The following is a 12,255-nucleotide window of genomic DNA, read 5'->3' as shown; positions in this document are numbered from 1 at the left end:
CTCGTTCACCACCCAACCTATTCGCTTTGCTCTTTATCCAGTTTGGAAAAAGTAGAACTAACAGCGCAGTCAAGTTAAAGTAGTCACGTGACTGCAAGTCGCCCTGTCTGAGACCTACACCTATCCGGCATTGGGAAATGTCAATCAAAACTCATTTCTGTGCTAATCTCATTTGCACTTTTTCCCCAGAAATCTGGCAGCACTAAGCGTTAAGCATATTGGCATTTTCATAAGAATATTTGAGCCATTGAGATGACGCATGAATGCAAAAGGAATCCAAATATGTGGAGGACACATTACTGTTGGACACCATGGACTTTGGAAATCAAGTATTGGACAAAGTCGTAAAGACCTTTTCTCGGTACTGTACTTTTATTGTTTATCAAAATGTTTTCCATAAAGACCAACGCACTTTTGCATTCGTTTGAACCAATCGATAAGAGCCCCGAGGACGAGTCTTTTTTAAACAGTTACACTTTGATGTAACATTGAATGCATGCAAGTGGAAGTTATAGGCAAGCATTCCTCAATCTTTTGATATGTCACATGGCAATATCAGTTTACTCACAACATTGAATTCGTCAGCCCCAACAACCGATTTTGAGCGACCTTCACGAAATGCGTCCTGTGCCGAACAACGACCAGCATAGAGTTGAGAAAGCCAATGAAATGCAGTAGCTCGAAATGGTGCTTCATCATTGAAGTGTAAGCAAGTTAGTTGGCTGTTGTTTTTTTTTTATCACAACGAATGCTTCACGTACTTGTCACCAACACAAATAGTTTTCTTGTGACAAAATGTTCAGTGCGCGATTAGGACTAAAAATGTCAAGCTTTGCGATGACACTGTCAGTAAGTTTGGTATTGACATATCTTGAAGTTCACTCAGCAATCTATGCGAATGTACTCAAATATCTTCAGTATCTAATTTAAAATTTTTTTATTGAGTTTCAGCACATAACGCCTTCAAATATATATTATACAATATTGTTTATATATTTATAATGCGCGTTTATTTGTGGCGTGCGTCTTAATGTTGTTTTACAAATGGAGGAACCTACAGTTTTAGGCGGACTTCGAACCTTAAATGGTTTTACGAGGAGTCTTTTTAACAACAAAATAATGTTTTGTTTTTGTGTATTTACGAATATATTCCGATGGCATAAAAACGTATTCTCAACTTTATAATTAAATGTTAAACTTATTAATTTTTAACAGAATTTCAACTAAAAAATAAAGCGTGAGCTGCTATTATATTATCTGATTTCGATTCATCAATAACTTAGCAAGTAATGAACAAAACAAAAATTTCCTTAGAATCCAACGTTGCATATAGTTTTATCATTTTAGTTATGTCAGTTCCCAAATAAAACAAACATTAAAGCAATTATTTTGATCAATGAAAGGCGATCGAGTCAAAAAACATCCAAAAATATACAAATGGGCAATGAACGAATAAACTCATGATGAAAAATAAGAAAACCAAATTATCCCTACTTATGGTACATTGGGGCCTAAGCATGTCGCTTGTGAGCTAAGATATTAAAAAAAAGATGCTTCCGCATAAAAATATCTCGCTTGGCGAACAGCAAAACTCTCTATCGAACGGAGAAGTGGTGAATCGAAAGCAGCTTTTATTTCTCCAAACATTTTTGAATTAATCAAGAAATCGTATATCTCCATAGTAAGTAGTAGGGGCGTTCAACAATTATTTATATCTATTTATAAATTAATGTCACATCTTAAACTATTCCCCTATGATGCATTCTTGTTATAACATACACAAGTACATCTACCCACTTCTCAACATACACATATGTATGTATGACCATACATACATTTCCATATATATACATTTTCGGCGCCATTACGGCAATCAACTATCCAGCATGATCTCATCTATTTATCACTATACCATACATACATAAATATTCATAGTCTCATCTATCGCACTCATCTTCGCAAAATGTCATTATTCTCAGTTGATTTGTTTGTGTAACTAAAAACGTACATTCACGTATACTCGCATTTGTATATTTTCATTAATTAACTCTTATCACATTCCATATAATTCACTTCAAACATTCGCCTCATTCGCACCTCTGACTTCATATCCTTTCACTTGCATTGCCTACATCCTACGCTTCTATGCACACATACACATCTATACAAACATATATACTTACATATTCTTCGAATGTGGCCTATCATTATTCATTCGAAACTCTGCTATGTACATACATAGATGTATATATGTATATACCTTTCACTTTTGTAAATATGTACGAAGCTAACTAATACGCGCGCACACATACATACACGCCCAGACGCTCACTTCCAGATGCACATGTGGATACTCGTATACACTTACCCATGTGCTGCTGTACATACATACGTATATACATACATACATACATGCATACGTACCTATGTATACATATGTATATGAATGCTAATCATTCACGTTTGTCTGTTTGTGGATTGTGATATTCATTAATTGGTTTTGTTGTTGTTTTCCTTTGTCTCATTTTCGTTTGGATTTTCTGCATTCTGTATAACTCTGATTTAATTTTATGCATTTTATTTACGTTACATTGCGTTCATGCTTGCCTTTCTGACGCATAACTTTTATGGAATTTTTTTTTCACTTTTCAACAAATTCTTGCTTTCCTCATAACATGATGATCTATCGTTCCACTCTTATTTATTTATATTTATTTCGAGTCATTTATTTTTATAATCCACACAATTTATTTTATATCGTACCATTCATTCTTGTTTCGTTTACTTGACTTTTGTTCTACTTCGGTATCGGTTTGGTTCCGTTCCGTTCCATTACCTTTTGTGAAAATTTTCGTGCTTTATTTCACTATTGTTTCGCGTTTTTTTGTGTTACATTTTCATTTGCTCATTTCGTTTCGTTTCGTTTCGCTTCGTTCATTCTCATTTTCGATCTAATTTCGGTTATATCCCCGATCCAATTTTTAATTTTGTTATTCCGTGTACCGCTGTTCCTGTTATGATTATTATTTTCTAGTGATGACTTTATTCAAGCTCAACAACAGTTAGCCCGGTGGGCGAGTGAGGATGTGGTATCCGTCGTGGTATTGGATCAACCGCAATCCGGCACAATGTCGGATTCCCAACAATCCAGCGGCGTCGGGCCAATGTCAACGGCTACAACGAGTACTGTTATACATCATCAATACCCGCACCAGCACCACGGCGATCATCCATCCTCGGCACCGGCTTCAGCAGCAGCGGCGGCGGCGGCCGCAGCAGCATCGGCAGCCAACAGCAACTCTATAATGGGTTTGGGGGTCGTGCCAAATGGTATAAATGTAAATCAGAGGGACTATTACCCCTCGCCACCCTCAACGGAGACGGAAAGCAGTGGAAGTGTTATCCAACCGCTCAGCCGTCGTTTGCCTATTCCAGCCGATACAGGCCAACAGCAAGCGCAATTGCAGCTGCATCAACTGCATCAGCATCATCAGCAGCAGCATCAGCAGCAAATGCAGCTGCAGCAGCAGCAAGGCGACACCACCAGCAGCAGCAACAACAGTCAATCAGGACAAATAATGGAGAATGGTCGATATCCGGAATATAAACACTGATGAAAATATCAATGCCAACATCAACAACAACAACAACTAGAACAGCAAACACATACGCAACAATAACAATAGTGAATTCTGTAAAGCACATAACAGTAGATAATATCTGCATACCTACAAAAACAAACTATAAGAAAGAAATAACTTTTTTAAGAAGCCAAAAAATATTTGAAGAATTTGTTGTTGTGTTGGTTGGAATTCACATTCAGCATAAAGCAAATGTAATACAGATATACGAGTACACAAATACATACATATGTGTGTACAATCCCAAGCCAAGTAAAAAATCATTACTTTGGCCTTGGCAGCAAAATATGTATTAGTTACAATAGCCTGCAAATAGCCGAAGATTAGACGAGAACAAGCACGAGAATGAGCAAACGAGTGAACGAGGGAACGAGCGAATGCGATATCGACCGAAACCGAGCAATGTGATTTTATACAAAGTAGCATTTTAGGTTATTTAATTAAAAAATAAATTGAAAACGAAAAATTATTGGTAAAACAACAACACTAAAGTTATGAAATGAAAATGAAAATCATAAAAAATTCACATTAATAAATACATGCATACATCTATAAAGTAGAAGCGAATGGGAAAATTCATCTAAATTGGCGTATAATTTGTGAAGAGTATCATTTTTTTTAAGCACCTAAAATGCGAATTTCATATTCATAGAAGAAAAGAACAAAATTTGTATATTAGTGCAAGACAAAATAAAATCAATGCGCAAAGTCATTAAATCTTTTCCGCACACAAACACGCACACACACATATATATATATACATGTATTAATTCTTGTGTGCATTTTTTGTTGTTCAAATCCATTGTATATATGAACTGATATTAAGCAGGCTCCATTAGCTTCTTTACATGCCGAAAAGGATATGTGCTTATATACATGGAAGCATACGTACATACGTACATACATACAGGCATACATTATTCATATAACCTTAACCCTGCTGCACATACTCGTACAGGCATTGCTGTACACGTACGTGTGGATTTTTATATACATGCATACACACATATATGCATACATGTATATGTATTCACATACAATTCGTAAATATACATACATACACAAGTGTATGCGGGAATGCGTGCATGCAGTTGCCAGATACCATTAAGCAGGATTGATGTTTCTAACACTCACGTACATACTCGTACTTACATATGTAGAATTCATACATGTTTGCATACTTATGTACATACATACATACATACACACATAGATACATTTATTGTAGATAGCGAATGCATATGGAATTCTGTGAAATATATTAATAAATTAACAAATTGAGATGCAAAATAAAATTCTTATACGAAATACACACATACACACGCAAATTGAAAGTTATGCAAACTCAATTTGGAGTCTCGATGGCATGTCTTTAAAACTCAATTAGCGTAGCATATGAAAATTTGCATAACTCTTCCTAAATAATGTTTGCTAATTTCTTCACGGAATTCTAACCGAGCCCTGAAATAATTTTTCGCACAGTCACTCTTTGAATTTTGTTTTGTGCGACAGTACAGTTTGTTTCTCCGAGTTTCAAGTTTCCGGAAACACTCAACATATCTTCACTGAATTGGTAATTGAGGCTGAGTCAATGCGGTGTTGACAAGGAATCGAGTCGAAAATTTCTTGGATATTCTTGTTAGTAAACTGTTTGAGTAATTTCTCATATTTGCTACTCCCGCAAAAATAAGAAATAAACAGTTAGCAGTCGCACTTGTTTAATACTCAGCAAAAGTATCATGACAACAACTGTTCTCCTCAATTTTTTAAAATCTTCAAAAGACTTTCTGTGGCTGGTTATAAATTCGCGTCGCTCAGATAAGTGTAGAACTGACTATCAAGAAAACACGATATACGAGGGGTGCCTTTTATATGTCGGGATTAGAGAACAAATACAAATTTTAATCATCGAAAATCACTTTATTGTTTTTCAAAATATGCTCCATGAAGATCCATACACTTTTGCATGCGTTTGAACCAATTGTCGAAGCACTTTTGCCACTCTGAATGAGGTACCTCCAAAACAAGCATTCTGAATGGCGCAACCGCTTCTTCAGGTGTCGAAAAACGTTGACCTCTCAGTTTGTTTCTTACGTACGGGAATAAAAAGAAGTCATTCGGTGCCAAGTCAGGACTATAAGGCAAATGACCCATTAATTCGATGTTTTGGGTGCTCAAAAATGCAGTTGTTTGAGCCGATGTGTGAGAGCTCGCATTGTCTTGGTGAAGAGTGATCCGTCTTTGGCGATTGGTTTTCCTAATTTCTTGGAAGACAACTGGCAAACAAATGGTTGTGTACCACTCAGAATTTTCTGTTCTGCGTTGTTCTAGTGGTACGGTTGCGACATGTCCAGTTTTTCCGAAAAAACAGGCGACCATTTGCTTGGAAGTGCTTCGTGCGGGAACAACTTTTGTTGGATTTGGCTCATCTTGAAACACCCATACAGTCCACTGCTGTTTACTTTCGGGCTCATACGCATAAATCCATGATTTATCACCTGTCACGATGTCATAGACGTGTTTCGAAGCCCCGCGATCGTATTTTTTGAGCATTTCCTTCGACCAATCGACACGAGCCTTTTTTGAGCGATTGAAAAATTCTGCGGAATCCAACGCGAACAAATTTTTTTGACAGTCAAATGTTTATGCAATATTGAATGTAAGCTGGTCCCACTAATGCCTAAGATTGTCTCAATCTCACGATAGGTCACATGACGATCTTGCAATATCAGTTCGCGCACAGCCTCAATGGTTTTCGGAACAACAACTGATTTTGGACGACCTTCTCGAAATTCACTAGCCCTTGATGGAGCTTCATCGCCAAAAAATGAATTAAGTTCATCCATGCAATGTTGCTGAGTTAATCCACGTCGAAAGTTGTAAAAAATAATCGCACGAAAATGTTCACGATTTAATTCCATTTTTGTACCGAGATGAATCCTTTAAGTTACTGTAAACAACACAAATGCGCTGGCATTTCAAAACATTCTGAGTACGTAAAAGCCAAAAAATGTCAAACTTTGCGATACAGATGTCAGTTGCTAGATTGCAACACCAAGGTTGCCAAATCCCGACATATAAAAGGCACCCCTCGTAGATTTACTCAACTGTATCGCTGGCACGAAGATTGTGTTGAAAAATGCAAGCAGTAAGAATGCAGTAGTAGATTCATTAAGCCGTGTGCGTATTGATTGTGATGAAGAACTTTTGATATCTACTTTGTTGGTTCGAGTAACTCAGCTTCTAATTTTTCCAGTTATTTTGTATTTATTCATAGCTTCGTTTTATAGCAAAACTCTTTTGTATAATAACAATTAATGATACTCATGTTCAAGTTATTTGAACCGAAAAGAAAGCTTAGCTACTCCTAAAAGTACCAAAATATTCTGGTATACTTCACGTAATTTTCACTTGCCTTCAAAATTCTCAAATAGCCTAGAAAAATCCTCAAAAGACTCCTTTGAATATGTTTCCCCATTTCTGACCGAAGAACCCTGACTATTGCAGCATCCTGACTATATCCAACACCTATTAAGGATGCCACCGTCTCAATAAGATCTATAACAATATTTTTTTTTCCTTTTAAATTTCTCTATGGATTTACAATTTTTACAGAGGAGTTAAAAAGCAAAACTATTACGTGATAATGATTTTAATTGAGATTTAAATTTTAAATTTAGTACCACAAATATCAAGATCCAATGAAACAAAGAGCTTATTCGGTGGCTTATGCACAGATTTCAGTCGATTTATATAAATAATAAGTCCCCAAATGAAAATAGCATAATCCAATATCGAACGGGCATAAGTCGAATAACCGTTGGAAAAAACCAATTATTGTGATAATCAGGTTGAAACTAAATATCAATTAATGCTAATAGGTGAGCCAGAGTATCCACCTGTTGGACAACAGGACAGATCCAGGTTCGATGAAAGAAGATTACTTCTCTAATCTCCCTTGACCATTCCTCCATTCGCTTAGGGACAAGTATCATCAGTATGCTGTATGGCAATGTAATGAATTTCCCATTAGAAATGTGGAGTATACTGCAACGAACATCTCTTGTTCCATTCTAGCGTGACTAATTATGTGTTGGCTCCTACGGCCGGAAGCAAGAAAATACGCTCAGCTTAATCCTGGGCTTATTAAAGTATACTGAATAAGTTATTGTAGAGGACACGCAAGATCCTAAGGTCGAAGTGCAAACATTAATTACGTCTACGCTAAAATGGGCGCTATAAAGGCTTAAATCGAAAATGAAACTCGAAAATAAAAATAAAAAAGCGCATCAGCTTTCAATATTTCTTTGAATAATTTCGAAAAAATATTTTATGACTTCATACATCCCTAGGCAAAAGTGGCATTTACTGGCTGTCTTCCTACTTATTCAGGAAAGTTATCTAATTAAGCTCATAGCGTCCGTTGTGATATTCATTGTTCAGGTGAAGTTAATGTCGCACCATTTTCCTATGAGTATATTTAGGGGGCTCATCAACAAATCACACAATCAGTTTTGGGCCAGTGCAGAACCAGTGCAGGACCAGTGGGAGACAGTGTCTATATTAGTGGCCATCTCTGCTGAATGCCTCTTCGTTACGACAGCTGCAGTCAAAATCGTTACCCTATTGTCACGTGTATGTACTAGGCAGCAAGTAGTGTTAATTCCGATTAAAAGACTTAAAAGAGAGCACTCCAAGGAAAAGAGGAAGTTTCGAATCTTTTCACATTGAATCTGAAAAGGATCTGATGTGCTACTCCTCGTATATGCCATGCAGTTCATCTTTTGTTGACTTCTTGAACAAATTTTCTTGCATTTTGTCCGCAGAGGTATTTATATTCAAAATTCATGTTCTTTTCCTGGCCAGTGTATCTGCTGCATAGTTACCTGCTATATTTGTGTGACCTCGTCTCCTTACTATATTCGTAGAACATTTTATGACCAGCAAATTTGGAACTGGCCGTCGTCAAATTGCTGTTCTCGCAGCAGTCGTTAGCAACCTCACTACCAGAGTGACAAGTCACTACATGCAGTTAAAGTTATTCAACTAAATCGCAGCTTCTTTCACTGCTGTGAACTCACCTGGACAAACACCGCGGTGATCAGGCTGTCGAAAACTGAGATTGAGTTAGAGCTCTGGCTTTAAGTATCTTTTGTATCTTACTTTCAAGTTTTAAATTTTGTTTTGGGCCATTTATATAGCAGAATATGGAGCTTGCATAGAGATCCATAACTACATCTTCTTCAAATTTCGTTCCTCGATGGTATCTGTGTTGAAGCAAAGCAGTATATTAGAAATTGCAAAATCGATTATATTCTTGGACAAGTTTGATAAGAAAAGTTCAATAGAAGTGGACATAATTTTGACTTTCAATCTTGACAGGCGTGTCAAAATAAATCGCTTGGCATGCAGTTGTTGATTACTCAAAATCATTTCGAAGAAATCAACATAGTTTAAGGCAAGTCCGAAAACAATTTCTACGTTTTTTTTATTGCAAATGTTTATTCTTCTTTTATGGGTAGTCGAAATATTACTTGAACTCTATTATCAGCAACCTAACGTACGTCGAGGCTTATCGAAATATTTGCATAAGGATCCAACTCACACGAAACACTTTCATTTTTGAACATGCACTACACAAAATTTTATATGTACGAATAAAAAATAAAAAACACAAAAAATTGTTTTAATAAATTGTAGCATAATAACTGAGAAAATTGAAAATACGATAACTAATGAGCCCCATCCAAACTGTGTGTGCGAACGAAAGAGAAAACCGACATCAATGAGCATATATTAATTAGATTAGAGTATATACAAAAACAACAAATAAAAAAATAAAAAAACGAAGTGAGACCAAAAAACAAAAAACAACAAAAAAAAACGATGACGAATTAGATTAATTTAACACTATGATGTAATGTTATCTAACATTAAAATGTCAATTTAAATACACAACAACAAACACAAAAGAATGATATTGTATAATACTAAGAATAATGAAAGAAAATATTGAATTTGCTAAAAGACGTCGTTAATATTGTATGTATGTAATGGAAAAAAAATATTAAAAAATCAAATAAAATCAAACTTTTGCAGTCGTTGTTTGTGTGCAATTGGTGTATAAAGTTCTGAACAAAATGAAGTAGCGAGAACTTAGAGTGGACGAATCGACGTTTCACAAACACACACACTCTTTACTATTAATGCTTAGGAATAAAAAAATAAACAAAAAAATTACACCCAAAAAATCTTAACATTAACACTTACATACATACATACAAAGCAAATAATGCAATAGCATGATATTCTAAAACATTTATCTACACACATACAAGTGCATACATGCATACGTCTCATATGTACATACATACATACATACATATTCATATTTATTTGTATGTGTTTAGGAAGTAGGAATAAATTGTGTTTGCTGCTGATTGAACTTAGGCTAAATTTTGGAATGCCTACCATAGGTATATGTAAATGTGTATGAAGCACTTGAATTATTCACCATAGGCAGCATTTGTTCGAAGAGCAAACCAAGCATTAACACAATTTCATAGTTGATATTCGGCAAGTGCAAAACGAGGTTGTACAAATGAAACACATAAACTCACTAAATAAAAAAAGTAAAAAAATAAATAAAAAAACAATAAACAATAAACAAATTGAAATAATTTTGGAATTCGCGCTTACTAAGTGCGGAGATGTCACGAGTGTATAAGCAGAAATGGATTTAACTGATTTGCAAATGAGTTTTCAATATTAAAATTCTGTTCATCACGGCACACACGAGTATTCGAAAAAGTTCGCATCAGTTTCTTTCTCGCGAGCGAGCGAGTTTTTTTGCTTAAATATAAAAATTCAAAGCATCCAAAAAGGATGTTTCTTTTTTGGCAGCTAGTAGAATATTAAAAAAAAATGTTATAACATAAAGAACTTGGGAGTTTTAACGCGTTTACACTATCGAGAGTTTTAAAAAGGAAACTAAAATTAATATAGATATGCAAATGAAAAGTCCGTCATGTAAAATAAGGTGACAACTAGCAGAATATTTTAAAATGTGAAACTAAAAATTTAAATGTCTAATGTTTGACAAACAATTCGAGCAAATTCAGAGTTTTATCAAATTTGCTTACTTGAGCATAATCGAGAAATCCAACAATAAGAAACGGTGTTTAGTTTCATGTTTTCTTCTTGTTTCATTTGTTCACAAGTAAGTGTCCAGAAAGGCTTCTATAGGGTCCGCCATATAACTTTACGGAATTAAAAATGCTATAAAAAAGCAACTACTCAATATTTTGTGTGTTTTGTTTGTTTTTTTTTTTATTTTGAAGTACAATCCTTCCGGTTAATGATGGAACACAACTTCATTCATATGGCTGCTTCGGCTAGCCATGTACCATCCCATACGATCGGTCCAATTTTTCAACACATTTTCGATTGTATGCGGCTGTATTTCAGCTATGACATCGCGTATGTTGGTCTTCAATGCATCAATTGTTGCTGGTTTGTTGGCGTAATACTGGTCTTTGACGGCACCCCAAAAATAAAAATCCAACGGCGTCAAATCGCAGCTCCGAGGCGGCCAAACGATATCATAATTTCGGTTGATAATGCGATCTTCGCGCAAAAGATTGATCGTAGCATTCCCTGTGTGGCAAGTAGCGCCATCTTTTCAAAGAAATGTCGCAATATTTCCCAGCATTCTTTGAGCGTATACACAACTATTTTCGTTCAGCGGAAGAATAAAACTAATTTTCTGTCAAATCAGATGACAGCTAAGTGTTACCATTCTTCAAATAATATCTAGCTCAAATCCGTAACGATAGATGGCGGGCCCTGTATAACATTTCTTACTCACTTCCGAGCGGATTTTTTATTGCGTAAATATGGAAATTAATGTTTTTCGACTTAGAAAAAGGTATTCCAAACTATATTCATAACTAGCAGAATATTTAAAACTAATTTAAAGATCTAAAGAAATCGGAATTTTTATCGAGTTTACTACCTGGAGCCTCAAAATTCGCAAGTTGGTAAGGATAAACTACATTAAATATCTGCTACTGAGCCAAGTCACAAAATCCACTTACAGGAAACGGGTATAACTTTTCTATATATCTGTGTATGGATTTAAAAATTTTCGTATTATAATTTTTTACCTGCTAGCGAATTTTTCTAAGATCACTAATTTATAATAATTCTGTTATAAGAGTATTGCAAGAGTTGCTGATTGTTTTAGAAAATAATTCAGGCAATAGTTGTAAAATAGTCTGACTTCAGCCTTTTAATTTAATTAATTTTACTTAAAAAATAATATTATTATAAATAGTATTGTATTATTTCTTAAATTTTTTTTTATTATTAATATTAAAATTTTTCTTATTGATAATCTCAGTTTTCATGTTTTTTTTTTCTTTTGTGTGTTTTTGATTCATAATCTCAGGTTTTGCTGAGTTCTCACTTGAATGTAACTCCCAAGTGAAAGAACCTAATATTGTAAACAGTTGAAAAAATGTACGTTCCATACTTGCAAAAGGTAATTCTAGCTGTTGCTTTCGAACGTGAATGTGAAGTAGAAGAGACTAGTGGTAGCCAGTTAAGCAGTACG

The 12,255-nt window shown here is 35.1% G+C and overlaps 1 protein-coding gene across 1 annotated transcript in view; it reads left to right on the top strand.

The window, feature by feature from the left end:
• LOC128857595 (disintegrin and metalloproteinase domain-containing protein unc-71) overlaps positions 1–11,885 on the top strand; it is a 287,365-nt gene extending 275,480 nt beyond the window's left edge. The window contains exon 20 of the mRNA XM_054093346.1: positions 3,035–11,885. Coding sequence (XP_053949321.1) covers positions 3,035–3,614 — 580 coding nt within the window. The 3' untranslated portion in view covers positions 3,615–11,885. The remainder of the gene's footprint in view (positions 1–3,034) is intronic.
• Positions 11,886–12,255: the final 370 nt, after the last annotated feature.

The sequence above is a fragment of the Anastrepha ludens genome, chromosome 3, assembly GCF_028408465.1.
Source record: "Anastrepha ludens isolate Willacy chromosome 3, idAnaLude1.1, whole genome shotgun sequence".
Lineage (NCBI taxonomy): Eukaryota > Metazoa > Arthropoda > Insecta > Diptera > Tephritidae > Anastrepha > Anastrepha ludens.
The sequence above is the reverse complement of the archived record's forward strand: the minus strand, read 5'-3'. Positions and strand labels throughout refer to the sequence as shown.